The sequence below is a fragment of the Rhea pennata genome, chromosome 13 (genome assembly GCF_028389875.1).
Source record: "Rhea pennata isolate bPtePen1 chromosome 13, bPtePen1.pri, whole genome shotgun sequence".
In the NCBI taxonomy this organism is placed as follows: Eukaryota; Metazoa; Chordata; class Aves; order Rheiformes; family Rheidae; genus Rhea; species Rhea pennata.
Window position 1 is genome coordinate 3,124,693 of NC_084675.1, and position 15,272 is coordinate 3,139,964.

Below are 15,272 nucleotides of genomic sequence, written 5' to 3' on the forward strand. Positions count from 1 at the left end.
TTTTCAACCTGCTTTTAAACAAAGCTGAACAGCTGTAATGGTTATGTGTAGAGCATGGCTGTATTTTCACTCTGGGTAATCTGTGCCTTTGAACAAATGCACCTTTGTTTTGGCAGGGATTGTCTCAGTAATACAATATTTTTGTCCAGATCATCTTACCTGCAGCTGAGAGCAAACGCAGTGCTAACAGAGTTAGCACTCGTTCTCTGGAAGGTGGCGATTTGAGAGCACGGTTTGGGTTTTCAGGTGCACCAAGAGGGAATTCGAGTCCTTAGGTGCAGCAGGAGAGAGGCACCCGTTCCTCTGTGGCAGCTCACGGCCCAAACGATCTCTTCTTTCGTTTTCCCCGTCCGCTGCGTGCGTTGTGGGACGGGCAGTCTGTGGAGGTCTCTGCCTGGGGGGACCTGGGGCAGCGGAGGTGGCCGCCATCCCCTGCCACTCGTCACCGTCCCCTTGGATTTGCCACCGGCGCTGCGCTGCCGTGAGCGCTGCCTCGTCCGCGTCTCTCCGCAGCGGCCCTGCCTTCTGTGTGAGACGTGTAAGGGAGCGAGCTCTCCGTGTTGCAAACTCGCCTTTAAAACACGGGCGTCAAGCATCTGCTTCGAGCGCTGCCCTGCTGAATGAACGGGCTGCCCTAAAGCTTCGCTGTGGGAAAGCCAGTCTTCACCTGTCAACTTCCTGCGCTTCAAACACTTCAGTTTTCACTTCCGAGCAGTATTTTTTCTAATAGTCTTGAGCATCCTGAAGCAGGAAGTGCATTTTTCACCCCTCCCTGGCTATCCGCCCTGCAAACGGTCTTTTATCGAGTTATAACTTTCTGCTCGGCAAGATCACGTTTTATGAAGTCTCTGCAATCCAGGCAGCGGTAAGGCGGTGCCCTGCGGTCACGAGAGCGCCCGTTCTCATGACGGGAACGTATGGTAGGACGTTGAGCAGAGCAGAGCCTGGAGCCTGGAGGAGTTAGGCACCGTGCAAGCTTGTAGGAAAGGAGGTGCTCGTTGCACCTGAAAGGAGAGCGTAAGTAAAGAGAACGCCTGCTCTAAGGTGTAGCTGCAGGTCCCAAAGTGAACACGTAGAGGAGCTGGGAAGGAGACCTAGCACGCAAGATGCTGGGCTGTGAATTTACTGTACACTGCTCTGTCTTGAGCTTCTCCTGCGCGGCCCTCGGAGCGTGTTGTGAAGTGCCGCGGGGCTGCCACCAAGCAGCTTTGCAGAAACGGTCTTTGGCCGTGGCCAGAAGCCGGGCTGGAAGTTGCCTTCCCGTGCAGCAGAGCCAGCGGAGCAGAAATGAGTGGGTTTCGGCAGCTGCCTTAGCCTGACTCTTCTGCCTTAGCCTAACCCAAGGGCTGGTTGGGCTGACCCGTCTGCCTGCACAGGCGTCGGTGAGAGCTGCCCAGGTCAGCAGCGCTCTGCTCCTACCCAGAGTTTGCAAACTGGCAGCGCTGTTTAGCATAATACGCGCAACTTCAGGTAACCGAGCGCAGCGAGACTTGAGTTTTATGGCTTGAGTTTGGCTGTTGTGATACGTTGCAGCAGGGACCGGGGAGGTTGGCAGTTTGGCACTCAGTACCTGCAGTTTTCTTCCTTTGAGACTTATCGATACGATCTGTAACAGCTGCTGCCTTGAAACGAAGTCTTGTTTGCTGTCATCAGTAAGGCTCTGGGCATAGCCTAGAGGATGCTGTAAGAGCAGTGCCCAGGACCGTGTCCTGCTCTGAAGGTTTCTCATACCAGTGAGCTCCTAGAGGGATCAGATTTAAGGAGGATGCCTGGGTCCTCCCCTCTACCTCAAGACTGGAGGGACAGCTTGTTGCTCACGGCAGTCGCTGGCCCGTGGTCTTCATTCCCACCATGTACAGCTGCTTTTGTTATAAAGGGGTTTTGCAAATAGAAAACAAAAGAAAAGCCCATTTCTGGGAATAATGTATAAGCCTGGATCTCTCCTGCTTCTGGCCAGAGCTTCCTTCTCCTCCACACTAACCCTGGGACATGTGTAAGTGGCATTGGTGCGTCAAGTGGCTGCTGCGTGTCGGAAATAAAGTCACTGAACTCGAACCTGGAGCTTGCTGTGAGCCAGAGCTGCGTGTGTGCGTGTGCTGTTAAGTGCATGCTGCGTTCGGGGCATCTGCAGCATATGGGGATTGGATTAAAAGCTCCTGCAGTTCACAAGCAGTCTGTTGGGGGGGGGGGGAGGAAGAGTGTAAATGCCATATCCAGGGATGTGGGAGTCGCTATTTATAGGGCTGGTGTGGAACCTCGAGCACCCCTTTTCCTGTGAGCTACTAAAATCGAACAGCCCTGGGGACAGTCTCCCCATAAGGCCTTTGTGCTGGTTCCTCAGCTGCTGGCAACACTGCGAGATGCTTTCTCCTGGAACGGAGAGAGCTGTGGCCAGGATAATTCCACTTGATCAAAGCAGATACTGTTACACGAGGCTCAGAAATCTTGCCTTCATGCCCCTTCCCTTCTCTAATCAGCGTGTTTTGGGAGTCTGCTCTCTGGCCAAGGCTGCGTTAGGATCCCTGACCCAGCTGCTCCGTAACTCTCCGTCTCTTCCGCAGGTACGAAAGGCGTGGAGTGTTCTCCTTCCACCCCCACCATGAACTCCTACTTCTACAAGTTCATGATCAACCTGCTCAAGAGATTCAGCAGCGAACGGAAACTCCTGGAGACGAGAGGAGCGTTCATCATCAGGTCAGAGCACCCTGCTCCTCGAGCTTTGCCGAAACCCTCAAGCACCTTCTTGGCAGCGTGGGCCGGGGAGGAAGGGTTTGAACAGTCTAAGCGAGCGTTGAGCTCTCCTGGATCACCAGGAGCCAAAACCATTTCTGCAAGGCTTCTTGGCTTGCTGGTAGTCGGGGCTGACGTTTTTAGAGCAAACGGACTTGCCTTTCACATGTTGAGACACCATATTCTTTGCTCCTATCCCCTGAGGCAAATTATCTCCTTATTAAATAGCGTTGTCGGATCCCATTTTGTTAAGACGCAAACAGACCAGCTGGAGCATGAAGACAGGCCTTTGCTCAGAGTGCCAAGTCAACTGAATTCTTTCACCTGGGTCGGTCCAGGGTGCCGCAAATAAGCGTAACTTGTGTTGGGCGTGTGATATTTGCCCGGTGGAAGCCTCTCATCCACGAAAGCCATGTATTTTGATTCACAAAGTCATACAGTTGGTAGCCTGAGGCCAGGCTGGTCACTTGAAGAGAAAGCGAGGGTAGGAGAGGAGGGGTACTCAACATCTCAGTCTCTTGCGCAGGTTTTGCTTCTGCTTTTTAAGGAGCTGTGATTAGGCGGTGGATGCTGGAAAAACAAGCTTCGGGACAGCTGGCAGAATATAATCTTTAATGCAATGAAATCTGGGGCAAGGGACACAAATTCCTCAGCTCAGAAATAATTGACTTAACGGTCAAGGCAAAAAGGAAAAAAAAAAAAATCAGTGAGGAGTCTGGGGGGAGGTGGGGGCAGGACCCTGTATTTTTCCTTCCTTGCTTTCAGTGAGGTGGCATCGAAATATGCTGAAAGAGCATGAAGCCCAAACACACTCCTGTGGAAGAAGACAGCTACCGCTTCGAAGGCGGAGGTATGCACGAAGTCAAGGGTCCCAAGTGAAAGATTAATCACCTCACCAGCCGAGAGCTGTGATCAGAAAATGCAGTGCGTACAGCTCTCCAAATCAGCAAAGTCAAACTCGGTAATAAGCTGTGACTGCTTTGCATGAGCAAAGCATCCTGAATTTGACTCACTGCAACAATTTGTGCTCAAGTCTTCAGGCAGCCTCGAAACAGTGCGGGAAAGTTAGCGCTAGATACGTCTCAGCGAGCAATTAGTGTTGAGCTGAAGCGTGGTAGATTGTGCTGAGAAATGCTGCTACGTGAACAAGGTGAAACGTGGACGGGGCAGGATTGCAGTGATTGTTTGATCCGCAGTGCAGGGATTTAGGAGAGTCCCCCCCCCCTCCCAACACCTTCTTGCATTAAAATTTGGTGCCTTATCCCAAAGAGCCGTTGAAAAAGTTATTTCCACCCACCAAAATCTAGCTTGATATATGATTTTAGTCTTCTCTTAAGAGCCTGGAAGTGTTGAGCTTAATCACATGGGGATCTAAGCATAGAACAGGGGAAAAAAAAAGACGTTTTTAGTGTTCCCACTCTTCTCTACAGTCTGCAAAACGGAAGCAGAGCCCGTGGTTTGAGTGAGCGGCCCTCGAGAGGCGAAGTGGCCCTATTTCTCCTCAAAGGGGCAGGGCGGCTGGGTCTGGTCAGCCCAGGGAGCCTGGACGGTGACACGTTTCAAAGTTCTCCTGTAGCACAGTCATCTCAGATTCTTCCCTCCGGCTCCAGCAGGATAAGTCCCTTGGCTACCGAGGCAGGCTGGGCTGGTCGCAGCCCGTAGCCGGCGGTGTAATCGGACCAGCTCGCAGCAGCTCAGCAAGCTGTGACTCAATGCCCCAGCATCCACCCTTGCAAAAAAAAAAAAAAAAAAAAAAAAAAAAGGCAAAAAGAATCCAGATTAGTGCAAAAAAAAATGACTCTAGCCTTTGTCTGAAGTCGGTCACGTTGTGGCGTGCGTGTAACGGAGCCAGGGGTGTCGTGGTGCAAAGCCAAAGCGGGGGTTCGCGGAGGGATGAGCCGTGCCCTCAGGCGCTCGTGACTAACTCTGAAACCTAACGAAGACTGTTAAAACGCTGGTGTTAACTACATCTCTGCCACCTCCGAAAAAGCAAGCTGGGAATACAGCAGGAAAACTTTTGCAAGACTCTACGGAAAAGACTGATCTGTTGCCAGAGAGACCCACTTAATGCGAGAGCCTCATGGTGCTATTTTTAGCCGCTTTTCAAATTGAAGCCATATGTGTTTTCCTACAGTATCTCTCTTCACTGTCCGCAAGCAAGTTAGCTGTTACGTAGGGTGGGGTAAGAAGCCAGCCTGATGTTTGACTTGGGAGAAGCTGATGATTTTTCAGCATTGCCTGGAGAGCACGGAGCGAATACTTGGGAGATTTGAACGGGCTGTGTTAAAGAGCGATCGTTCCCCACAGCTGATTCCAGCTTCTTTGCTGCCCTTGTGCCCTTCGTTCTGCCTTCGTCTCAGAAACCACCAGTTCCTTGTTGACAGCCAGCCGTCCCAGGAATGGTGAAGCTTGACCCACCTCCCTCTTGGCAACTCGATATCCAGGCTGGCGCAGCAGCGAAGGAAAATAAACCGGTTAAATTTAGGCAATTATTTCCAGTCAAGGGATTAGTGATTAGTGGAAGAGGAAATGTGGAACAGAGTTTTAAAACACAGCACAGCAATTTTCCCTATCATCTTGCCAGTGCTGTCAAGGCTGGGCAAAGATGAAGGTCTGTGAGGTCAGATGGAGGGTCCGCACTAAAGGTGGTTTATTTTGTAACCCAACTCATGCTTGTTGATGTCCGACTGCTGACTCCAAAGGACTTTAGTCACCCTCCTGATAAGTCCTCAGAGTCCCAGAGGCAGAGATTATGGTACGCTGTGCGCTGGAAGGCCGGGAACGTGGTTCAGTCTCCAGCCTTGCTGGGGATCTGCCCATGGCTTGGCGAGCTGGGCCATCCCCTCCAAGCAGCTGGGTGGTTTTGCCTGTGTCGAGTGGGGCTAATGCACGAGGGCCACCTCGGGATCTCCCGGCAGAAGTCGGCGCTGCCGCCCGTCTGTGCGGGTAGGGAAGACCCAAGTTCTCCCCACGCTTCTCCTTGGGGTGCTGTGAGCCTTGCGCTGCTCTCCTGGGCTCGGGGGAGCAGCTACACGTCCCCCGTGCCCGCAGCAGCCCTTGGCCTGTGTCCCGTTTGCCTCTCACTGGGGCTTTCCCGTCAAGCAGAGAATCCGTGTGAATCCTCCCGTTCCCGTCTCACCGGGGGACACCCGGCGGCTGCCACCGCTCCCCTGTTCCCTGCTGCTCTGGCCTCTCGCGTTCAGCAGGGCCTGAGGGTGCAGCAACCCCAGGTACCTCGAGAGCTTTTCCGGGGAGGCTGGAGAAGACAGGGTGAAGCTAGGTGCAAGCACAAACTATCTTTAAAATAACTAGCAAGCAGCTCCGAAAGCCGCTGCGGTTCGTAGCGAAACCCCCCCGGAGGGATGCGCCGCTCGGCCCTGTGCCGCGGCGGAGCTGGCGAGCCGGGCCGGGCCGCCGGCGGAGGCGAAGGGAAGCGAAGCCTCCGTGCGAGGGCTCTTCAAGGCTCTTCAAAGCTGCTTAGCGCACACTTGACTCCGGGGCCTCATAAACACTTAGGAGAGAGACCCTCTTTGTGCGAGGACTCCCGCTGCTTTGTTGAGGGAGCTACGGTGGTAGTAATCATCCAGGATCCTCCAGAGAGGACCAGGAGGCGTACTTATTTGCCCAGCACTCTCTCCTGGGAAGAAAAGCCTTTTCAAGCTTCCTACCCCTTGGAAGAACCAGAAAGGCAGCAAACCTGACTTCACAGTCTCTTCCAAGGATTTCTTTGCCTGCAGCCAGTTTTGTGCATCTCAGGAGACGGGAAGGGTTCCTATGGGGCTCAAGCTCTCGTTATTACTTGTGACTTTTTTTTTTAGGCTCAAAGCCAGTAAAGCTATTCTGTCTTAGCAACTGTGTTTCAAGCAGCCTCTTCCTTTCAGTCCAGATCTGTTTTCCTTCGGAGGAAGCTCAGAAAGTGTTGTCGGAGGCGGGAGCATCAACCTTTTGAGGTTCGCAGTTGTTACCCCTCCCCGCCATGCGCAGCCCTGAGATCTTCCAGCCTTCCTGCTAATTAGGAGATTTCTGCCTCTCTGCCCCAGCTGGAACGTGGCAGGGAAGGAGTCCTGGACTCAGCCGAGCCCTTAAGCAAGAACAAAATACTCGCATTCAGCTACTGGCCTCCTGCTTATGGCTTTGGAGCAGCACAAAAATGCAAAGGAGCTTCCAAAGCGTCACATGTCTCCTCGGATCCGCCCAGACGTCCTCACAGCAAGAACCCCAGAGAGGAATAGTGTCTCCGCTGAGGCTCGTCGGGTCAGGAGGGAGGCAAACAGCTGAGCACAAGGCGGCACCTAGGCGTCTGTGGCCAGTACGGATGGGCAGAATCGAGCTAGGTCAATCTATGAACCTGCCTGGGTATACAGGATGCGTCTGGGTGGTCGGAGATGTCCCTGTGCGTGTTGTTGGGGCTGGTTTGAAGCGAAAGGCTTAGGTTTTAACCCTGTAGCGGCCTTTTTGCCTCTGCACAGTCCCCGCCTCGGGCAGGAGAGGGGGGCCTGAGTCAGCAGTGTGCTTTCCAGGCACCTGTGGGCAGAGGGCCCCTTCGCACACCTTGTTTGAGCTTGTTTTACAGCTCCATTAAAATTCCCCTCCGCGCAGCACCTTCTTGCAGGGCGGTGACGGCGGCGAGGGGCATTTTCTGATGTTGAACTGCGTGGAAGTGTACTCGGGGAGTGACTTTTTGCCACCGCGCCAGCGATGGGAAGGAGCACGCTGCAGGGCTGGGCGGGAAGCGGAGATGACAGCGAAGGTGCCGGAGCTGCTGGCGTTTGACCAGGGTGTTGTGTTGGCTTGGCTTTTGCCATCGCTTGGATTTAGCTGTAGGGGACACTTGAGCACAGCGGGAGGGTGGGCAGGCGGGAGGGTTGGTTTTGCATCTGCTCTGCCAGACGTAGGCTGGAGCAGATAAGGTTATGCAGCCAATTTAGCTGGCGTTAGCTGGGGGACTTGGAAAATCCCGAGTCTCCTGGCGGGCCGCTGGTTTGTTGCTAACGCAGACGGGAAAAGTTCACGTGCAGAACTGGCTGTAAATCCTGCGTTTTCCTTGAAGTCTCAAAGTCCTGCCGTGGTCATGTGAGTGGAGAGCTGGCCCGATGCAACCTGGCGTGGTTCAGGACTCTAGGGAGCAGCCTGGAAGGGCTTGGGCGGTGGGTGAGTCTTGGAAGACGCCTGATGGCTTCAGCGGCTGCTAGGGAAATCCTAGCTGGGGGACAGCGAAGAAGGCTGAGCTGGGGAGAAACATTTGTGGCGTTCCAGCACGTTAGGGGTGCACAAAAAGCTCTCACGGTACCAGGGGCCGGGGTAAAGCCCTTCCCTTGATGTTGGGCTGTAGCTCACTGTCCCCTTTTCCATGGTGAGGTGGGGGGGGGCTTTTCTGCCTCAGAGCAGCAAAGCCAAGAGGCTGGGGCTGACCGCAAAGCCCCACTTTCTCCCCAAAAGGAGAAAGCAGGAGAGAGAGAGCAAAGACTGCCAAGCAGGCTGAACCTGCTAACTAAGATGGAGAGTTTGAGAGAGACAGCGAGGGAGCGAGAGACAGAAGCAACTGGATTTGCAGCGCAGCGTAGACATCTGATGCTCTTGGCAGATGGGGAGTGAGGAGCATGTTAAATCGCTTTTTTCTCCGTCTAGCTTTCCCATGGCTGGGTCTGCTTGGGTGGGGTGGGAAGGGCAGCCCAACAGTATCGCAGCGAGGAAGGCTCCTGCGAGCGAGTGGAATGGGGGACCTGGGAACTAGGGTTAGTGGTTTCTGCTGGCTGCAGGCTGAGATCACGAGGGATGCGCTGGGGATGCTGCCCAGGTCCGGACAGCGTGCATCTCTTTCTTTGGTTTAGCATGCCAGCACTGCTGTCTCAGTGCCAAGACCTCTGAGGAGAGAGCTGGTGGAGCGTGTCCTGCTGCAGGGCTGGACATGAGGATCCCTCGGGATGAGGGGCATTCAGGAGCTGGGCCCTTCTCCAGCACCGTGAGGGCTGCAGGGGCCATGGGTTCAGGCTGGAGGCTTTGGGTCTAGGGGTGAAGAAAAGGCTGTGGCTTTCCTAAGGCAGCTTTTGTGCGGTGTGCCTGCTTTGGATGGAGGGCTGCTGGCGTTCAGGGGATGTCTGAGCCCCAGGAGGTGTGGTGCAAGCTCCCAGTGCGTTTTGCCACTGTCTCCAGTGACCCACCATTGCACTGTCACCTTTCCCTTTACTGGAAATCTCCTGCTCAGTTGTTAACCTCTCCTTTCCTCCTGGCTTGCTGTCCCACCTTCCAGCTTCATCACCCGCCCGTCTTCAGCAGCTCAGCCAGCTCTTGTGCGTGACTGCAGCAGCCTCGAGGCCAACGCCAAATCCTCATGTGTGCCCTCATGTTCTCCCAGGCGCTGGCAGCTCCTCTCAACACAGAGTTGCTTGGCCAAACATTTTGATACTTTGTGATGAGCCCGCTTCACCCTCCTGATGAGCTGGAGGCTGGCAGAGCTGTGACGTGAGATCACCTCCTGCCGCCTCCTTCCTTCGGGCTGGTTGATGCCGTGGTGCCTCCTTCAGCCTAGCACTTTCGTCAAGAAACCCAGGCACGGAAAGTCCCTCTGCTCCCATCAGCACGTGAATGGGGGAGCGGGGTTGTGCGTGCCCCTTCTTCCTCTCTCCCACCCTCCGGGCTGCTGCATGCAGAACAAAACCTGGGTTTGTTTTTTGCGTGAACTGTTCTGCTTGTACTCAGCAAAGTGCCAAAAGAAAAAAAAAATGCAGTCCCTTTGATAAACTGTGATATGAACTCGGGTAAAATCCAAACAGCTGTGATCTTTACAAGGGAAGCTTCTGTGTCGGGAGGCAGCAAGTCTGTGAAAATACATTACTCTGCCTGCCAGGATGCTCTCTGGCCGGCTGCCCTTTTGCTTTAATGAACTGTGCACTTTCTCCCCCTCCCCTTTTGCCTCGCAGAAAGGAGTAACCCGAGAAAGCCCTTATTTTTTTTTACTCCCGCTTTAAAAACGGAAAGCAGCCCTCCCTTCTTCCGAAGCCTCCAGGCTGGTGCAGTAAGCTGCAGAGCATGGGACAGGGTCAGGGAATCCCACCGGATGGGGCGGTGTGTGCACTGGGTGGGATTAGCAGTGCCTGGCATGGAGAGGCATCAGCAAAATCCCCTTTGGGTTGGGATGGAGAGGCAGAACCTGGGGGCTGGAGAGCCGGGCTGTCACGGTCAGCCCACGAAGGGTCCCGTGGCTCTTCGGGGGTCAGTACTATTCGGGTTTAGACCTTGGCTTGGCTTGGAGCGGACTCGGCCGCCCAGCCAAGCTGCCCGCCCCAGAGCCCGCCTATATGGGTCAGCTCCCAGCTCAACGCTGGTATTCAAGGCTGGGTGTTTATGTAAGAGCCATTAGCATGCCGCGAGGCTTGCCTGGTTTCCAGCCCGTCCGCGACGGGGAGCGGGAGTGAGCCGCGCGGCGCGCTCATGTCGTTTAGAAGTTGGCTCCCGTTGTAATTGCTCTCTGAGAGGAACCTGCTTTTCAGGCAGTAATTGGGGGGGGACCCGCAGTTCGGCCGGGCCGGCGCGTTCTTGCCCTCAATGGATGTTCCTGTTTAATCGTCGTGTCGGCGCGGACGTCACGGGCTAGCAGCTCGGGTTGCTGCTGGGTTTCTTCTGATCTCGCACCACAGACTCCAGTCCCTGGCTGGGCAGGGATGGGAAGCCCTAGCCCCGGCGGCCGAGGCTGAAGAGCGGGGCTTAGTAAGTGGCCTTCAATGAACGCCTTCAACGGCTCCTCTGGGGCTTGGATGGATTGTGTTAATCCGGGATGGGAGTCGGGAACTCGGTTTTAACTCTGCAAAGACCCAACTCTCGAGCTCGCTGTTTTCGGTGACGTGATGGGCTCAGCGAGCCCAGAGCCCACGAGAGCGGGTGCTTCATCTCCCTACTCCTTGGGGCACCACGGGGGACAGGGCTGTTTTAACCAGGCAGCACCCAAGCCCTCTCGCTCTCCCTCCAGGAAAGATATCTTGCGGGGAGGCATGCGCTGAGCAATCGCGGTGGCCGCGCTTGCTTGCGGCTCTCCCCGATCCTCCGTGGCCCCTTGGCGTGCGCGTGGGAGACGGAAGCTGTTACTCGACAGCCTGATGGCAACCCACAACCATCTCCCAAGCAACGCGGTGTCAGCCAGCCTGCACGTGGCACAGGGAGGGGGCTGTAACGGGTGGTATCAACTCAGCAGAGCTCAAACTAGTGTGAAACCATGAAAAAAATCACCGGCCTCCCGGGACAGGGTTGGGGGAAAAAAAAAAAAACTTGTTTCATCCAAGCTAGAGCTGGGATGTCGGAGGTCTGCGTATAACATGCTGAAGGCCATCAGCAGCGTGACCTTGTCCAGAAGAGCCTGATAGCCTTGCCTGGAGAATATATGCATGCAATGATAAAAGGAGTTGGGACAGCGCAGACCTCCTTGGGCTTGGGCTTTCCCCGGAGAATCCTGTGGGCTTCCCCTGGGAAGCACAGGCAGCCTCTCGGGAGAAGGAGATGCTGTGGATAGCACTGCCGCGGGAGCGATGCAAGCCAGCTCCTTCTCCAAAGCCTCCCAGCAGGATCTGGGAATGAGCTAACCGTCCTACACGCTGAAGCCGCTCTGGGACCCGGATTACTCAGAGCTGCCTGTAAGAATTTGATGCGTTTTCCTGTAGAAAAATGGAAAACACATGTGATCAGCAGCGTCGGAGTGGGCTGGGACTAATTAAGGTCAGCAAGAGTGTGGAGGGGAGGAAGAGGAAGTATGCATAGGGGAAAAAAAAGAAAAAAGAAAAAAAAAACTTTGCAAAATGTGTGAGCTCCTTTAAAGGGCAGGTCCCGCGTGATTGCGATTGCTCGCTCCCCGCGGTTTCCCTGGGATCGCAGCAGGAGTGTGGCATGAGGTCCGGACGAGCGGGCTGGGGAAGGGGGCTCCAGGAAAAGGCGCGCTGGCAAACGGAGAGAGGAGCCGACCCGCATCCGGGGAAGCGAGGTCACTTGCTTGAGTGACTTCTACCAGAGTTTGGCCACGTGCCGGCAGGCTTAGAGGCCTGAGTCCTCTCTCACCCATGCTGGTCTTTCTTTCCTGCTTGCAGCCCAGGTCACCGCTGGCTCCCGCGGAGGAGCTGCACCTGGGCTGCTAAACATTAGTTTCCCTGAAGCAGCGTTGAAGCATAAGCTCCCACGAGCGACTTTCAAGCTACCTTCCAAGTTCTCCTTGCCTGGCTGATTTTGTAAGAACCGGCTCCTTCCCTAATCCTGGGCAGGCAGCATTTCCCTAGGGGAGGTGTTCACGAGGGGCTGGAGACAGTGTTCGATGTTCAGCACAAACGAGCAGATTTGCCTTCAGCATTAACTGTTAAATTACCAGTCCATTCTGGTTTGTCAGGATTTGGAGGTTCTGGTCATGTTTTCTTCTCTTCCTTGCTCTTGAAATATGATGTCCTGCCTTATTAATCACCATGGAGTGAAAAGCCAGAACACGCAGTCTGGGAGGGACCAAGTAATGACATTTTTGCTGCCTCTCTTGCAAGGGATCTTGCCCAGGATTTTCCCCGAGCGCGGAGCACACTCGGTTAAAAACCTCAAAGCAGAGCCGAGCGGGGGTTTTGCATCCTGCTGGTCTCATCAAGGTTTTCCATTCCTGGCTGCTTCTGAGCATCTCCCAGCCCATCGCTCTCAGCTGGAGATGACTGTACAACCCCTCTCGTCACGCGTAGCCGACCAATTGCAGGCACAACAGGCAGGCAGGCAAGCTGCCGCAGCCGCTCTTTCGAGGATGCTCTGGCGTTTCCCACAGTCCCGGTTTTCAGAAGGTCTCGATCAAAGCCCGGAGGCTGCGCCCAAGGCCGGATGCTTGCCCCAGGAAACGCTCGCCCCAGCAGCAGGCTCCTCGCCTCCTGCTGCCGCGTCTGCCCGGGCGCTGTGCTCCCGCCGCCCGGCCTTCTGCTCCCCGTCACCCAGCGGGAGCCTCCTCTTGCCCTTCCTCTGCAGCTCTGCCCTTGCTGGTGGAGCTGTCTCTCCAGAAGGTCTGCTAGCTTTGCCGATGTCACGTGTTCAACATTTCCCCTCTCGGCGTAACTTTTTGTGGACGGTTCTATGCCTTGAGCATCTTCCCTTTGGTATGTGAGCTGCTCTGTGTCTGGTCTCTGCTCAGCTGCACCTGCGGTGCATTTGCTTGAGCAAATCCCCTTTGGCTCTTTGATGCCAAATGCTCTCGGCTTTGTGCTCTGCCCTGGCCGTGGGCTTTGCTAGGTCAACAGCTTCCAGCTTGGAGCAGGGGAGGTCACGGCACTGCAAGGGAGTGGGAGGGAGCAGCCAACTGCTCTGGCCTCCCAAGTGTGTCTGGAGAGACGTGGCTGGTTTCCCTTCCCTCTGTGGGGCTAGTGGGCAGTTTCAGCCATAGCCGCGCAGCAGGAGAGGTGGCACGTGTGGAAGAAAGCCCAGCACTGCATGCATTGCAATAGCATCTGGGGGTTCCTAAACCACAGCATAAATAAGGATCTATATTTGTTTAGCTAAGTCCTTGCCTGGGGTCTGGAGTGCAGCCTAGCATCTCACAGAATTACTCACAGAGACCTTGTTTTCTGATCCCTTAGATTTGCTCTAATGCCCAACCTGCATCTCCCCGCTCCTCCTGCTCCTGCTGTCCCTTCCCCCAAAGTCACACAAGGATTAATATCACGTACAGCGTGTCTGCGCTTGATTCTGGTCTAGCAAAATGCAGGCGGTTAGTTAAGTGGTTTCTGTGTTGCCGTTGATGTGATTAGACCTTAACCAAGATCGAAAAAAACCCTCAATCCAGTTTTACGTGGCAGGACTCGACTGCTTGCAAAGTAGCTGGGATGGTCTGTGGGGAGACCGTGTACAGCTCAGCCGCCTGTTTGCATTGGAGATGGTAATGGCTTCTCTGGAGCTGTTAGCGTCTTGGATAAATAGACATGCTGGAAAGAAATGCTTCCATCTCTTCTGAATGTGGGAGTGATTGCAATAATTGAATGAACAAAATAAAAACGTGGGGAAATTCCCACTTGTCAGAGTAGATAATGAAAGGAGGTTTCAGGCAGTTCCTAGCCTGCCTTGTCAGTCATTGCCGTCTAGGAGAGAGAAAATCAGATGTCTGGTGTGGGGCTGCTTCTTCCCCTGCAAGGAGCTGTCAGCGTGGGCAGCCAGCAAGGCCGCGGCCCAAGAGCAGGCTCCCCATCCGAAGCAGGCACGTGAAAGGAGAGGCTGTTGGAGAGCAAACTGGACTGTGTGGGTCAGCACGTCCTCCTCCGGGGTTGAGAGGACCTCGTATTGGTGGCCTGATCCAGAGGCATCTGGGGAGCATCCTCATTTGCCCTCCTCAGCTCAGATTTGTGCCCTCCTCAGCTCAGAATAGCTGGAGATCAGGCTGACCCAGCAGCCCAAATAGGAGAGGAGACGGGGAGGGAGCCCCGCGCGCTGGGCGAGCGAGGTCTCATGCGTGGGAACAGGGCGATTTGACCCTTCAAGGCAGGATGCAGAAGGGTCACTGAAAGACGTTCCTCTGAGTTGACGTGTGTGGCCGAGCGGCTGCTTCGTCCCCTCTCGCGACGTGTTCCCCAGGGAAGGGAGATGCAAAGCAGTCGTAGCCTCTCCTCCTCCGCTGACGCAGCCCCTTGCAAGGCACGCCGCTCCGGCAGCGAGGAAGCGGTTGTGCGGTCGTTGCCGACCCCGGAGCAGAGCGTTATCTGTGGTCCCACATCCCCTCGCAGCCAGGGAAAGCACCTTTTGGGATGCTGCGGAGGAGCGCTCCCAAAAGAAGCTGGTAGCACAAGTGCCTCGCACTCTGCTTGTGCCAAGAAAGTGGTTTCCTTTGAAATGAACTGATACCTGAGGGCTGTCACTAGGACTTAAACGACCAAGCAAGGGATTTACCAGATTCTCTGCCTTTTTTCCAGCTTGTGCAAGTGCTTTGGAGATCGGCAAGACCAGGGGGCCGGTAACGGCTGCAGCGCGCGGGAGGAGATGACCCTGCAGAAAGGAGCGCTCGCTTCCGAGCACAGCGGGCTGACTCGGAGGTGGCGGAGGGCCTAGCGCGAGCGCATGGGCCAAGTAACAGTTAAAGCTCAGGAGTGTCTCTAATCTTGCGATCAGGCTGTGCCGTGTGCGTTACTCACAAGCAGCGACGCCGGTGGTGGCTGTGCATGAGCTTGCGTTGATTCGGGAGAGCTGATATCTTCCCTCTCCTTTGCCCGCAAGGAATCTCGCAAATCTGGACGGATGCTTTGGGGTTGGGGTGGGCTCGGGCGGGAAAGGAGGAGGATTCGGACGTTTGGAAACTTCTGTTGCTCAACCTAAGCAAGGGAGAGGTCAGCAACGGCTCTGGGGTTTAGGTATGAGCAAGAGGAGAGTCAGGATGTAGGCAGAAAAGAGACTATGCAGGATTTAAAGTGTGGATGAGGAGGGACTGAAGATTATTCAGCTGCTGTCTCCCTCTTGTCCTGCCTGGTAAACCTGCTCCTTGGCATGCCAGGCCCATTGATGCACAAGCCAGCTTGAGACAAGTTGCGCCCCTTTGGGAGTACTTCATCCCGCTCGCCGTC

The 15,272-nt window shown here is 55.0% G+C and overlaps 1 protein-coding gene across 3 annotated transcripts in view; it reads left to right on the plus strand.

Moving 5' to 3' along the window:
* Positions 1 to 15,272, plus strand: part of VAC14 (VAC14 component of PIKFYVE complex) — a 101,424-nt gene that overhangs the window by 53,262 nt on the left and 32,890 nt on the right. For all 3 annotated transcript variants that reach the window (XM_062586645.1, XM_062586647.1, XM_062586648.1), the window contains exon 14: positions 2,562 to 2,694. In XM_062586645.1, the coding sequence (XP_062442629.1) occupies positions 2,562 to 2,694 (133 nt within the window). The remainder of the gene's footprint in view (positions 1 to 2,561; positions 2,695 to 15,272) is intronic.